This window comes from Lissotriton helveticus, chromosome 3_1 (assembly GCF_964261635.1).
Source record: "Lissotriton helveticus chromosome 3_1, aLisHel1.1, whole genome shotgun sequence".
Lineage (NCBI taxonomy): Eukaryota > Metazoa > Chordata > Amphibia > Caudata > Salamandridae > Lissotriton > Lissotriton helveticus.
Window position 1 is genome coordinate 1,105,172,441 of NC_136061.1, and position 14,228 is coordinate 1,105,186,668.

The window sequence follows — 14,228 nt, forward strand, 5'->3', positions numbered from 1 at the left end:
TTTTGCCTAGAAGTTGGACTTACACCAGATCTGTGGCTTGAGGAAAGATTGCCCTTTGGAAAGGTTCTGTGTGTTCCACCATTGCAGAGAGCGATAGGTGCGGTCGTCCACCAAACCAGATCTGTTAGCTGACCTTGAGCCTGGTTCCACTGATGTGCTAGGCACGCTTGTAATGGACGCATTTGAAGTCTTGCATGAGGGACGAGAAAAATGCAAGAGGCCATCATCCCTATTAGTTGCATGAACACTCGTGCTGGTAGTGAGTGTTGTGGCTGAAAACTTTGAACTAGTGTTTGTATAGTTGTTATCCTGACTGGGTTGGGATATGCTAGGGCTGTGGAAGTATTTAGTGCAGCTCCTAGATATTGTTGTATTCTGGACGGTTGGAGAGGGTATGTTGGTAGGGGTAGAAGTGAGTTCCAGGCAATAACCAGACAGGCAGGAACTGTGAGAGGCGTCACCTGACAGGAGTGGGATGATCGGGGGGAAGCGCAGGGAAGTCACTGTTTGGTATTGAGGGAGCTGCGGGTGTTATTACCCCTGCCTCTGCCCTTGTTGTTGTTACCACTGTAACCCCCTCTTCTATCCTCTGGAAAAGGAGCCCTGGTTGGGACTTTTGTAGGATAAGGAAGGGTGTTCTGATGTATTTGTTTTGGATGTATTTGTTTTGGAGCCTGTTTTGGATGTATTTGTTTTGGAGCCTGCTCTATAGAAGTAAAGCCGAAAGGAGCCTCTGTTAGAGGGTGACTGTAGAGATCCCATAGACTTGGCAGTTTCTGTGTCTTTTTTAATCTTTTCCAAAGATGTGTTTACTGCAGGGCCAAAAAGGTGCTCTTGGTCAAAAGGTTGATTAAGGATGGTATTTTGTAAAACCAGATACCCTGAGCCAGGCATGTTTACGTAGCAAAACACTGGTACTTACTGCGCGGGATGCGGTGTTTGCTGCATCGAGCACGCATTTTATAGATGTATTAGTGATTAGTTTGCCTTCTTATATAAGGTCATTGGCTTTGTCCCTATATTGTGGCGGTAGATGTTGAATGAGCTGTTCTACCTCATCATAGTGAGCTCTGCCATACCTTGCCAGAAGGACTTGTGTGTTGGCTATTTTCCATGAGTTTGCTGCTTGAGACGCCATACGTTTGCCTGATGCATCTAATAATTTAGATTCCTTATCAGGAGGTGGTGTGTCACCTGACCCCTGAGAGTTTGCTCTTTTATGTGCATTGGCTTCAAAAAGGTTTTGAAAACCTTAAAACAAAGAATCATTGGTACCGTTGGTGTGTCTTATCACGGATACTGGCTGTTCTCAGCCACTGGTATTACCATTACTGATTCCGTGGGGTTTACCTATTCGAAGACGGATTTGTCTGAAGGTCTAGGCACAAGCAGTCTAACTTCCAGATTGTTTTGGACGTTTCCTTACAACACTGATAGATACCCCCACCACTTGTTCTGAGCGCGGGCAACTTTTGCCATTAATTATCGTAAGAGCCCTGAGGAAGTTCTGTCTGTGGAACGAAACGCGTTGGCTGAGGTCCAATTTTTACGGACGACAATAAAGATGCTTTCTATATAACTTTGGAGAAAATTGACTTTTCCTTTGTGCACCTTCCCAACTGTACAAAAACATATGCACACTGTCGACCAAAGGAGGAGTCACCAACCTCGTGACTACAAGACTTCTTCGAAGACAAAAACAACATGCAGACATCCGAGCCCAACACCAGATGGCGATATATGCAGAAGTGTACAACCTGCAGCTCATATGCCTCAAACAACTTATTTCTGTTTATAAAAAGAATTGTACCTCATGCATCCAGTGGTGTTGCGTAGCACTGAGGAAGACTGGAACTTGGTTTTGTTATCATCATCAAACGAAGAATTATTCCATCCAGAATGGGGAATTATCACAGTGTTTGTAAGAGTTGAAAGCGCATCACGAATGATTGTCATTTTTACAGCATCACACGATGATAGATTCCAAATAACACCTAGCAATATAAGTTCAACAAATTATTGTTATTTTTCAATTCCCATAAAATTGGAATTTATGATACTGCTTTCATAACAATATATATATAAAAGATATGCGAGAAAGTCATTGTAATAAACATGAACACAAACTTAAGCTAGAAACGGACCGAGTATAAACAGCCCCTTCATTTAATTTATTTTTGCAAGGCATGTACAACGAAATGCTAAATTTAAGGTACTCGCAAGGTGCTCTTCCCTATACCAAAACTAGTCACAGACTGAAATAGAACATTCTTAAATTTGATGAGAATTGTAAGTGAAAAGGCGAAATAACACTAAGAGAAAATTAGTTCTGGGTGCTTGTTAGAAACCCAATTAGAAATGCAATAAATGTCAAAACACACTTTTGTGGTTTCGTTTTGATTTTTAGATAAAATATTTACTCATTTCAAGCCAGCTCACCATCCCAGGCAATGATGTGATTTTCTAAGATCGTCTCCAAGATAAAAAAAATATGCATAAAAATACGTGGTCTGAACTCTGACTGAACTGCAGAACAATGGCTAACTATAATCTCATATCAAATCAATTTCGGTACAGACGTGAAGCAAACGTCCCAACCTTGTCGTCTGCTATTAAAACTAGGAAGTTCAAGCAACAAATGAAATTGTGAAAGCAACAGAGATTCTCGAGAATAAATCATTTTATACTGTAGACCATTACATTGGTTGTTAGTTCTTATATTCCAATTTTGTTAAGACTGCCCTGACCTCTCTGCCGTGCCTTCTTATTACCTTAAATTACCCTCTCGTGTCTGAGATCAGAGACAAAAAGGCTGGCGGGAGCATCTGAGATCACCGATAGGGTGGTACATCCCAATATCACCAATAGGGTGGTACATCCCAATGGTACCCAACACTTATATGTTTGGCATTAAAGGAAGGAGAATTTAAAGGCCGAATTTAACGCAGGAAGGGAGGACTGTAGTGCCCAAAGAGCGCATTTCAATGCTATGATTTTCGCAATTTATATCACCTAAACTTATACCGGGCACAGGATGACATGAGGGAGGGAAAGTGGTAAAGGTACGCAAACAGCAGTACTTGTGCTGCAGAGGATTCTGTGAGGTACAGGGGAGAACTCGCCTTTAAGTTCAAGCAGTTTTAAAAATTCACAACGTTTAGCTGATAGTTTGCTGAACAGGTGCTAGCAGGGAAGAGTGTGTCTGGAGAGATAAAGAGTGAATGTAGGAAACTGATGAGTTTTCTCAGCAAACAGGTTGAGTGGCTCATTACAAGCATACAAATTATGTATTTTGCCAAATTCATAAGAGATGGGGCTAAATCTAATAATTATGTTTTGGTTGAAACCTTGTAGTATTAGGAGTAGAGTTAATGAAAGCATCTGGCCACATGCAGTCAAAGCAACTAATCCTGAACCAGAACTTGTCAGACTGACTTTGAGAAATCAGATAATACAAAATCCAATACAATCCACCTCTCCCACAATGTAACTCTGGCAGCTACATTTACACCAGTCTATGTAGAGACCACTTGGAAGCATACTGCACAGCTAATAAAACATTGTGAAATGTAATTAGTTTGAGATACTTAGAAACATATGACATTTTTATCACCAGAAAAAAAAAAATTGGTAAAGGGAGACTAACCAAAGGCTTTACCCTTGCTGTCACATCATACAGCAGTATAGTGGTGAGCCCTTCCCAGCATGCATCTATCCCCAAAAATCAAACTACATCAACTATCCTTTCAGAGGGAAGTTCAACATAAATCTACGCTGCATTCTTTAAGCCAATGGAGAGAGCAAAGACACTCATTTATAGATAAACCGGAACCCTTTCAAAAGACTAATTTTGGTTGGCAATGGTTAGGATACTAACATCAAGGCCCTTACTGGATTCGAATAGCCGCTCTGGATGGGGAATAGTAGGAGACTCACCACTTGTGCATAATTAAGTAGCAAATAATACAAATTGTAGTCCTAAAACTGTTAAAAGTAACTTCTTAAACCCATTCTGTCAAAAATCTGGAAAATCAAAGGACCCCTCCATCATGAAGTCACATCTTTTCAGAGGTTGCAGCCCCTACGTAGGTCAGCAGTCGACATACCTCTTTGATGGAGACAGCTGAGCTAAGTTGCTGCGGGGCTGTGAGCAACTTATTCAGGCCATGCTGAGTAACTCGCCATGGAATAATTCAGATTGACAAAGCCAACATGTACGTCACCAGTCTATTTGCAGTATTTATGAAAGCAGTTAATCAGAGAGAATGACGAGGGATAGAGGCCAATGTGACAGATAATTAATGTTTGGTCTTTTTTGTAGAGAAGAGTGATTATAGCTTTTCAGGTCTAATTAGGTGACTTAAATTACCTTGTTATATATATATGCACTTAATTGAGGGTGTGAACAAGACACAAGTATTCTTCATAAAATTAGAATTGGCTTAATTTAGCATAGACCTCACTGAGTCATGAATCCACACCACCTTAAATTGAAGAGATTCAATTCTAGCTTTGCGTTCCCTTTAACGAGCTTGTGCAATATAAGATCTGCCAGTGAATCATTTAGTTTTACGTCATCTCCAGCTGATGATACATCTGCCAATAGAGTTTCCTCAGCGTCAATACTAATAAGACGGCTCTGTTCATTTAGAAAGTATTATTTTCTTTAGAAGTTCTAAGGTAAATTATTTATTGGACAAACATCATTCAACTAAGCAGCATGCACGCACCCGACGAACAGGACTTCCATCAATGCTTTTTTCAACTAGATCTCATACTACAAGTGCACTGCAACACGAAGTGGCCAAAATTAAAATGTAATAAAGAAAAGAAAAAAAAAGTTGCCCCCATCATCCTCAAGTGTTTCCCACGAAATAAAGAGAGACTTTTAGGCACACCCAAAAGAAAAATCAGTGTTACCCAAGACAAGAATAATGTAAGTTTGCGTGAATAGTGGTAAAATAAACAGACTTTCCACTTACTCATTGTGCATGAGATGGGAGTCTCAGAATCATAATCGATTTTGCTCAAAGATAGTTACCCATCTTGTAGTTCAGTTCAAAGAGTTTCTTGGTCCATGCTAGCACGGCAGATGGAATAGCCTTCCGTAAGCAAAGCTCGCTCTTCCTCGGAGTGGTAGATATGAGAATAGAGGAGTGTTCAGATAAACCACTGAAAAGGGACCACTACCATTCCCTCTGTATACGTCACAGCACGTGTATTGGTTACATGGGTGATAGTCACTGCTTTTAGCCATAGGGTTGTGGCTCTCTCCTGGACTATGCTTCCCCTTCTTCCCATTTCTATGTCCTATCCTACTGCTGATCTTGCAGTTGTTATGGTAACCACTGCTGGTATGGCCGCTTGCTCCTCTTCTTTAACATGCTCATTACTGGACAGCAAACTCCTTCATTCAACTCCGCTAAAGAAGTAATTACAATTCCTGTATCCCGCTGTTACAAAGGATATGTAATAACTGAAACGGAGACAAAATGCTTAATCTTTCGCAGTCTCTGCTTATTTAACAGGCTTCATTCAAGACCTGGCTGTTCGAGCAGTAGCATACCCCTCCCCCCAAGCGCCTTGAGACCCTCCCGGGTGAGTAGTGCGCTATACAAATGGCATGATTGATTGATTGATTGATTGAGATTACTCCTTTTTGCCGCGTGACCTGCTTCAGTTTTTTGGATTAAACTTGTTTTTATTAGTAATGTTGCATAAAAACACATCCCGCAGAGTGCCATACATATAAATGGCGGGCCATCTGTTTGCTAACATAGGAGATCGTGGCTTAAAATTCATGTACGATACGTTTAGCTGTTACATTCTCTTTAACACTTGTATAGCTGTGACAGTGCTCAGACGTCTGCCCGTCTCGGATTTCTGCGTGCAACCATTTTTAATTAGAACCATCAGTAATTACAGATAAAAAAAACAATAATGTACCTAATTCTACAAAGCAGCAGCGACTGGTTACGGGTCTTGTCATGTGCGAAACTTGTTTATTCTCTGGGGCTCGGCTGTCAGGTGTCCAGAGGGGTAGCTTGGGATGGAGTGCAGGGCCAATCAATCCCATCCTCTCTCGGTGTTCACCCCTCTATGTGGAGGGGGGTACTGACATTATCTGAACCCTGAGCAGGTGGAGTAGTATCTGGTGTCCCCGCCGTGCCTTCAGCATACGCCCCAATTAGTCCAAAGATTCTCATCTTTACGTACCATTTTCAGGCGACTTTCTTCAGCCACTCCCCATTCTCGCATCTGCTTCAGTTTTTAATATTTATAAAAAAAAAAAAGCTTTCCACAAAGCGACCACGTTGTTTACATCATGCACGACTGGAGCCCCCTAAAAGTAAGGTTGCCAGCCTTCAGGTATATGGCCATCCCTTGATGTATTGTTTTCTTTATATCATCTGATATCAGAGGCCCTCTAGTCATGAGTTGCCATGACTTTAGTTCTATGACCTTAACTTGGGAAAAAAGTGTTTTCGGAAAGACTGGGGTAAGGTTAATGAGGGATGCTTAACTAGGCAAGCAATTTTATCTTCATAAATAGACTGGGGTTTTGCCTCACCTGAGGAAATATCAAGACAGCAGCCCAGAAATTCTTGATTGCAAAAAGCAAAAAATGTCAGGAAAACTTGCATACGGAGACCCACACAAACTGCAGAGCAATTGGAAAAAAACATAACCCCTCCACCACCCCACCCCCACCCCCAAATTTCTCACAACGGTTCTATGAGGTCAGCAGAGCTGAGCATATCTAACAGTGCAAACATTTAGGGCATGGTCAGTTATCCCTTTAAACATGCAATAACATACATGACTGCCAACATGTTATTGGCAGCCCCAAATCTTTAAAAACGTAAAAACATACCCAGTTTGATTCTGCAGCAGGAAAAAGGGGGAGGAGGGTCTGAATTTTAAACTCAATTGAAGCCTTTACCTCATTTTTTCACACCTGCACTACATGGATGACAAAAGGCGTTATTAAAGGCTCACTACAGAGAGCCTTGCAGGCACTTGGTTTTCACTCACTGAAAACACAGCACTGTTTCCACCATGACGTTTGTCTGGGTTCCCTATGGGCTCAGTAAATCCTCCTGTTGAACAGAGAGTGGTGCCTCCCTCCCCCTTCCTGACATCAATCCAGGCCCAGCAGGAAAGACCGCCCAACAGTTTGACGTCCTCCGTGTACAGTAACCGACCAATTTCCTCGTAAATAACGACCATGCTAAACAAAGCTGTGGATGTACTGTGCGTGGGGCGGTCTTGGGTTCCGGAAAGTAGCATCAGGAATCACAAAATATCTTCAATTCAGGGTCGGACTGGCAAGGCAGGCATTGGGCCGATGCCCACAGTCCACGGCTCGAGGCCAGATGTAAGCCCGTTTTTAGGCCGAGGACCGTCGCACTGCGAAGCAGTGGGCGGAGTCCGAAGATTTTATGTTTTTAGGTAAGGGGGGTTTGAACCCGCCCCTCTCCTCCATTGGCTGGCTTCCTAAACGGAGGCCAGCCATTGGAGGAGAGGGGTGTCTCTCCATTCAAGCCCCGTCTCTTTCGGATTCGGGGGCGTGTTTTTTGCGTTCTTTCGCCCTGTGACGTCATCCGTCACTCAGAACGCAAAAAACACGCCCCCGATTCCGAACATTTCGGACGTTTGCGGCCGCCATTTTTGTTGTTGTTGTTGTCTTGTTATGGCTTGTGCCCTGCAGTTGGCGTAGCCAATGTTTGTTATTGACGATTCCCACATAGCTGAGCCTTGTGCTGCCGCTGGCTTAACATGGGGTAATTGAGGGCTCTTGCAACAGCACGAGGAAGCGGTGACCCTCCTCCCTGGATACTTCGGAGGTGTGACACCATCAAGAAACCGGTTCTATTCAGATTGTAAGCAAAAGCGGAGCTTAGAAAAGCAGAGAGACTATAAAGTTGCTTTATTAGTTGGTGCTCTCAGAAAAACGTGCATCGATCACCGACTGGCTTGTTTGAGGCTCGCCACCGTGGTAGTGTTAAACGTAACTTGCTGCTTAACGAGAGAGAACTTTACGCCACCTCCTCCGTTTGTTTGCTTACATTTAAGACCCCTGAGGTGACTTGCAAGTTGCACCGTCTTTGCTTCTCTAGTAATTTCTTTCCTCTTAACCCTCCCCCTTTAAAGAATATTTCAGTGAGACAAACCCCGGCGGTGCTGTGCGCCCGTCCGGTGGAAGGCTCACACCCCGGCGGGGTCTGTCGCAGCAGGTTGCTTCTCCCAGCTGCTCTCTAGGTGGAGGTGTTTGTAGAGCAGCAGAACTTCCTTGCAGGAATCGTTCTGCTGTTTCGCAGTTGTGTTGCAATTGAACGGATGTTTCTGCAGCTCACCCGGGAACTGCCCTCCGCCCCTTGTCCCCCGTCCATCGCTCCGTAACCTGTAACCACCTGCCGCGCTCCGAAGGAACTGGTTTCAGATAAAGCGCTTGACGGTGGTGGGTGACGCCGTGAGCGACACCCCGGATGCTTCTCTGTGTTCTCGCTTGCCTGTTGCACGTGAAGATGTCCAGCCTGGCTTGTGACAACTAACCACCAACCGCCTCGCCCCGCTCCATCGCCTCCAGTTCACAGGAATGTGGGAACAAAGTTTACACGGTGAGTCAGCTTTCGTCTTCACCTGCGATGCGGTGCATGGGTCGTGGGCTTGGTTATCTTTGAAAGCAGTGGGTGGGATACCTGTCACTCTTTTAGCAATGGAAGGGAGCAAGCCTGACTTCAAAGGACGGTGAGGCGGGCTGTGCGGGACGGGGGATGTTCTCTCCATCCATCCCTGGCTCGAACATTTTGATGAAATATGGGGGGAAATTGTATATTTTAGAGCATCATTTTTAATTGCATTTGTTCCAAAGCTCTGCCAGGGCACTCCTTACACATTCAGGTACTTACATGGTGTGCCAAGCCAATGCAGGCTAGCGCTCATCAGGCATGTTGGCACTGTTTTTTCTCAGATGGTGTCCTCTGTACTTCAGTGATTACCCCCATTATGTTGAGGCCAACATCTTGTCACGGATGCCTCCGTAGGCTCTGGTTGCCCCTCATATTCTAAACATTACGTAGACTATGCTGGAGCAGATTTTTTTAACACCTTTATTTTCATTTTTTTTCCAACACAGTTCAGCAGTTATTTGAGTGTGATGTACATAGATAGCACAGTGGGTTTAATGTGAGAAGGCGTTTCTCCAGCCATCCATTACTCATTCGTTTCCTCAGGATCCCCTCCAGGGTACAACACAGTATCCACTGATCGCATGCTTCTCTTTTTACTGGCCTAAATCTGGTTCTCTCCCTCCATCTAATCCGTGCTATCTCCCACATGTTCCTTTGGGCTGTCGCCATCTGTTGACTCTGTCGTCATCTTGGTTTAGAAGTTTTAGTTTTCACATGTATTTTGCCAGACTGTGATGTCCCCATCTACTCATTTGTCTTTTCTACTAAGTTTCATATGGTTCTCCTCTGCTAGCGACCACTCCTGGACTTCACTCTGCCAGTGCTTTATCTTGGGTGCCCTTTGACTCGATGTGATGGTGATTCTACGTCTGGCCAAAACCAATGGCAATTGTAACAAGCATTTACAATGCAATGGTCTCGGCATTATTAAAGGTAGAGCTATTGGCATTGCTCACGACATTTTTTTTTTTTAAAAACATAAAAAAATGGTATTGTCATTTACAATGGCAATTGGTGAGCATTAGAGAGTAGTAGAGAGTATTCGCGGACACAGAGCCACGCACACACACACACAGACAGAGCCGCGCGCACACACACACAGAGCCGCATACACACACAGACAGAGCCACGCACACACACACAGACAGAGCCACGCACACACACACACACACACAGACAGAGCCACGCACACACACACACACACACACACACACACACACACACACAGACAGAACCACGCACACACACACAGACAGAGCCACGCACACACACACACACACAGACAAAGCCACGCACACACACACACACACACACACACACACACACACACACACAGAGACAGAGCCGTCTGTGTGTGTGTGTGGCTCTGTCTGTGTGTGGCTCTGTGTCCGGGAATACTCTCTACTACTGTCTAATGCTCACCTATTGCCATTGTAAATGACAATAGCATTTATTTATGTTTAAAAAATAAATAAAAATGTCATGAGCAATGCCAATAGCTCTACCTTCAATAATGCCGAAACCATTGCATTGTAATTGGGCCTGAGGGAACAGCCTGCCCATCCCTCCTGTAATGGCAGTTTTTATTTACATCTTCAGCCGCTATGCAAACCCATTCAAACCGACCTTTTAAATAAATAAGGAGGAATGCAAGTGGCAGGACTGCATAACCTGATCATGTGATGGATGAGTAGGAAGGCATACCTTATGAACAGAAGATTTTCATTTTATTGTAATATGAGGTTGAGCAGGGGCAAAGGGATGTCCATGGACCTGAAACACAAGCTTCAGTAGACCTGCGGATGAAATGCAGTGGAATATGAGAGTTTTAATTCTATCCAATGTTACAGGCCCTACAGGTTATAAAAGTCTTTATTTACCAAAAATTTCTCACAGAATTAGCCCTCTAATACTAACCAAGTAATGATTCATGAAAAGCTGCAATCTGTGGGACACGTTTTATAAATGGGGGTGAGGGTGGGAGTGGAAGGGGGGGCAGGTCAGAGAATATATCATGAGGTAAACTTAAAAGCAGAATAGATTTGAACCACTGGCGGCTCCTCCACTATGGCGGAGTAGCGACGCCCCCCCAGCAGCATACTAAAAATAGAATTAAAATTATTTTATTTTTCGTCCGTCCGAGTCTTGTGAGTGAGGCCACAGCACTGAAGCAGGGGGAGTGTTGGGCAATGCTGTCAGTGCGCATTACAGTTTGGACAGCTGTCTTAGGACCCAGCTGCCTTGCTGGGTGGAGCGAGACCAGCTGACACAGGCTCCCAGCTCCTGATGGAGCGCAAAACCAGTGCCTTCCGCCCAATCCCGACACTGCTTTCATGGTGAGAGCAGCATCAGGATTGGCTGCAGGGGAGTCTAGGAGCCGGTGCCCAGAGGAGCAGAAGAGGAGAAGAGCGCTGAGCGTCAGATTTTTTGTTTTGTTTATTTGTTACTGCCTCCCCACGCTGCACCACCAGAACAACTTAAATGGCTAATACATTATAACTTTCATACTACAACAAATAGCTTAAGTTTTGAATACAAAATATGTCTACCTATGTGTACAAGAATCTCAAGTGTTCGCAGAGTAGACACCTTGGCCAGATTCTTCAAAATGTCAAACCAGTGTAGACCTATCTATTCTGGTCAGCACGCTCCACTGTGATCATTTACAGCTCAGTGGCATTTTCTAGGAGGCTTACCAAAGGGCAGAATCCCTTCCATTGCCCTGGGTGATTAGCTAGGAGTACTGTAAATCAAATATTGGACCATGAGCCTTTTATATCCCTCCCTCTTGGTACTGAAAAACGAGGCTGTATGGTACTCATCCAGAGGGCAAATTATTTATTTAACATTCATAGCATTTTCATGAGAAAAGGTTAACAAACCAACTGTATTGCTACAAAGGACAACAGGTGAGACATAGGGCCAGATGTATCAAACAGTTTTACCCATTCTGTGTCTATGGGAAAAAGTGTTCATACATCTGGCCCATAGTTACCACAAAGACAAAAGGACATTTATGGTATAGATAACTTGTGTCAGCAGTATTCCTATCATTTGCTGAGAGGTATACACCTAAACCATTTCTATTATATATAATAGCTGAATGTATATATTTTCACAGGAAAAAAAACAGCCAGGCCCTGCTTCCAACTCCACACAGGCAGCCAATCTCATGCTACACACACCGATTGGGCTGTGCGTAGTGGAGAGTTGGCCACAACTTCGCCTGCCGCCAGCCCCTGTGGCTAAACCCATAGGCAGCTATCAACCCCACACCACGCACAGCCCTTAGCGTGCTCAAATAGGGTTGGCTTTCGGGCTCGGGGACCGGAGGATCGGGTTTCGCAATACAGAGATGACATGCTCCTCTTTCTCCAGAAACCTCAAGAATCCCTGCCAGGCTTATGATCATCTTCGAAATGTATTGGGAGACTTCTGGGCTTAAAGTCAACTGGAATGACTCAACCCTGGTGCCCACTCAGGGAGCGAAGGGACGATGTTGGGTGAATCCTCGACTATGAATAGCGGAGGTCAATTTCCTTATTTTAAAAAAGGCGACAGTCATGCCCTGTCAAAATCCTGGGGCCTCAACATAGTTTCCTTAATGGCCAGGGCCGTGAGAGACAAGACAAGTGGGCTAAGCTGTCGCTTTCAATAGTAGGACACAGGGTGCGATTTTAGTTGACGCCTCTCCCTCACTTGATATGTGCTGCAGCATTATCCTTATCCACTGCAGCCCACTTTCTTTACTGCCCTGCAGTCCCATATTTCCAGGATTGGGGGAGGCTGTATTACTAGGCCTCACAGCTGGTCAACATAAATGACTGGTTCCGGGCGACTAGGGGTACCCAGCCCACTCACTGAAGCTACGCTGCTCCATCCTCATGGACTACCTTCATTGCTTTACAGTCGGGCATCCCCACACTCTGTCGTCTATTACACAGGTCCCAATCCGCTGTTGGTATGCAGCACTTCACCATATAGAAGAAACAGTGGGCCTGATGGGGGTCCGATACTGAGGCTTGATTGGCATCTCACACTAGGTGAGGTCTGGAGGGATGGGCACTTGTGGCCTTTCCAAGAACTGGCGCATGAGTTCCACCTACACTCGCCACTGTTCTATTGAAATCTATTGTGACATCTCTGGAGAGCTACAAGGATAGACTAGAGGCTCTCTCTCGGAATTCAACCCAACAATGCAAATTAGTCACTGATGGGCTGAGTGAAGGGGCATTTCCAGGCTGTATAAATCACTGGTAACAAACACACCAGATCCCTGGGGAACCTTGAGAGTGAGTGGAAGGAAGACGTGGGGACCTTCGAAAATGAGGAGTGGGTGGAGGTGAAAATGACCTAGAGAACGCTTGCTATATCCATGTGCTTCCACTTGATGCAATTCAAGTATTTTCATAGAATGTATTATTGCCCGGAGCATCGCTGGCATAGGTGACGTGCTCGAGACCCTGTATGGTTGTGATGTAGCCTTTCTCTGGGCTTCCTCTATCATGTTTTGTGGACCTGCCAAAGCAGGTAAGCATATTGGACTGCAATTAATAGTCGGATTGGATGGGTGGTGGGCATACCTTTAGCACTTGACCCAGAGTTCATCTTACTGGGGGACTCTGGAGCCATGCGCTCCTTAATCGCCACAGCATATATGGTGGCCAAGATAGACTTGATTCAGAAAAGGGGGTGGTGATGAACAGAGTGTCTGAATTAAGCAGACCACTCTTACCCAGTCCAAAGATCAGGGCTTGATCCATCACCGTTATTTAGCTCACTGCCCCATCCCAGCTCAGAACCTGGCTATATGCAAATTAGTCTGTCCCTGGCCCAGTGCATCATGGGAACAGGGCAGACCAAACTACCAAGCCAATTCTTCACCAGAAAGGAGACAAGCTTCCGGGGACCGGTTTCTGCCATTTCAGGCGTCTTCGGCCCGGCTTGCTTGAATCCTGATGGAGCAGTGAGCAAGGGACTCATGTCTGAGTATACCCTGCCACACCTATAGTGGCCAAAAACGATTCAGAAAAGGGGGTGGTGATGAACAGAGTGTCTGAATTAAGCAGACCATTCTTACCCAGTCCAAAGATCAGGGCTTGATCCATCACCGTTATTTAGCTCACTGCCCCATCCCAGCTCAGAACCTGGCTATATGCAAATTAGTCTGTCCCTGGCCCAGTGCATCATGGGAACAGGGCAGACCAAACTACCAAGCCAATTCTTCACCAGAAAGGAGACAAGCTTCCGGGGACCGGTTTCTGCCATTTCAGGCGTCTTCGGCCCGGCTTGCTTGAATCCTGATGGAGCAGTGAGCAAGGGACTCATGTCTGAGTATACCCTGCCACACCTATAGTGGCCAAAAACGATTCAGAAAAGGGGGTGGTGATGAACAGAGTGTCTGAATTAAGCAGACCACTCTTACCCAGTCCAAAGATCAGGGCTTGATCCATCACCGTTATTTAGCTCACTGCCCCATCCCAGCTCAGAACCTGGCTATATGCAAATTAGTCTGTCCCTGGCCCAGTGCATCAT

The 14,228-nt window shown here is 45.0% G+C and overlaps 1 protein-coding gene across 4 annotated transcripts in view; it reads right to left on the bottom strand.

The window, feature by feature from the left end:
• Positions 1–14,228, bottom strand: part of PKP4 (plakophilin 4) — a 771,376-nt gene that overhangs the window by 92,947 nt on the left and 664,201 nt on the right. For all 4 annotated transcript variants that reach the window (XM_078681704.1, XM_078681705.1, XM_078681703.1 and 1 more), the window contains one exon: positions 1,811–1,994. In XM_078681704.1, the coding sequence (XP_078537830.1) occupies positions 1,811–1,994 (184 nt within the window). The remainder of the gene's footprint in view (positions 1–1,810; positions 1,995–14,228) is intronic.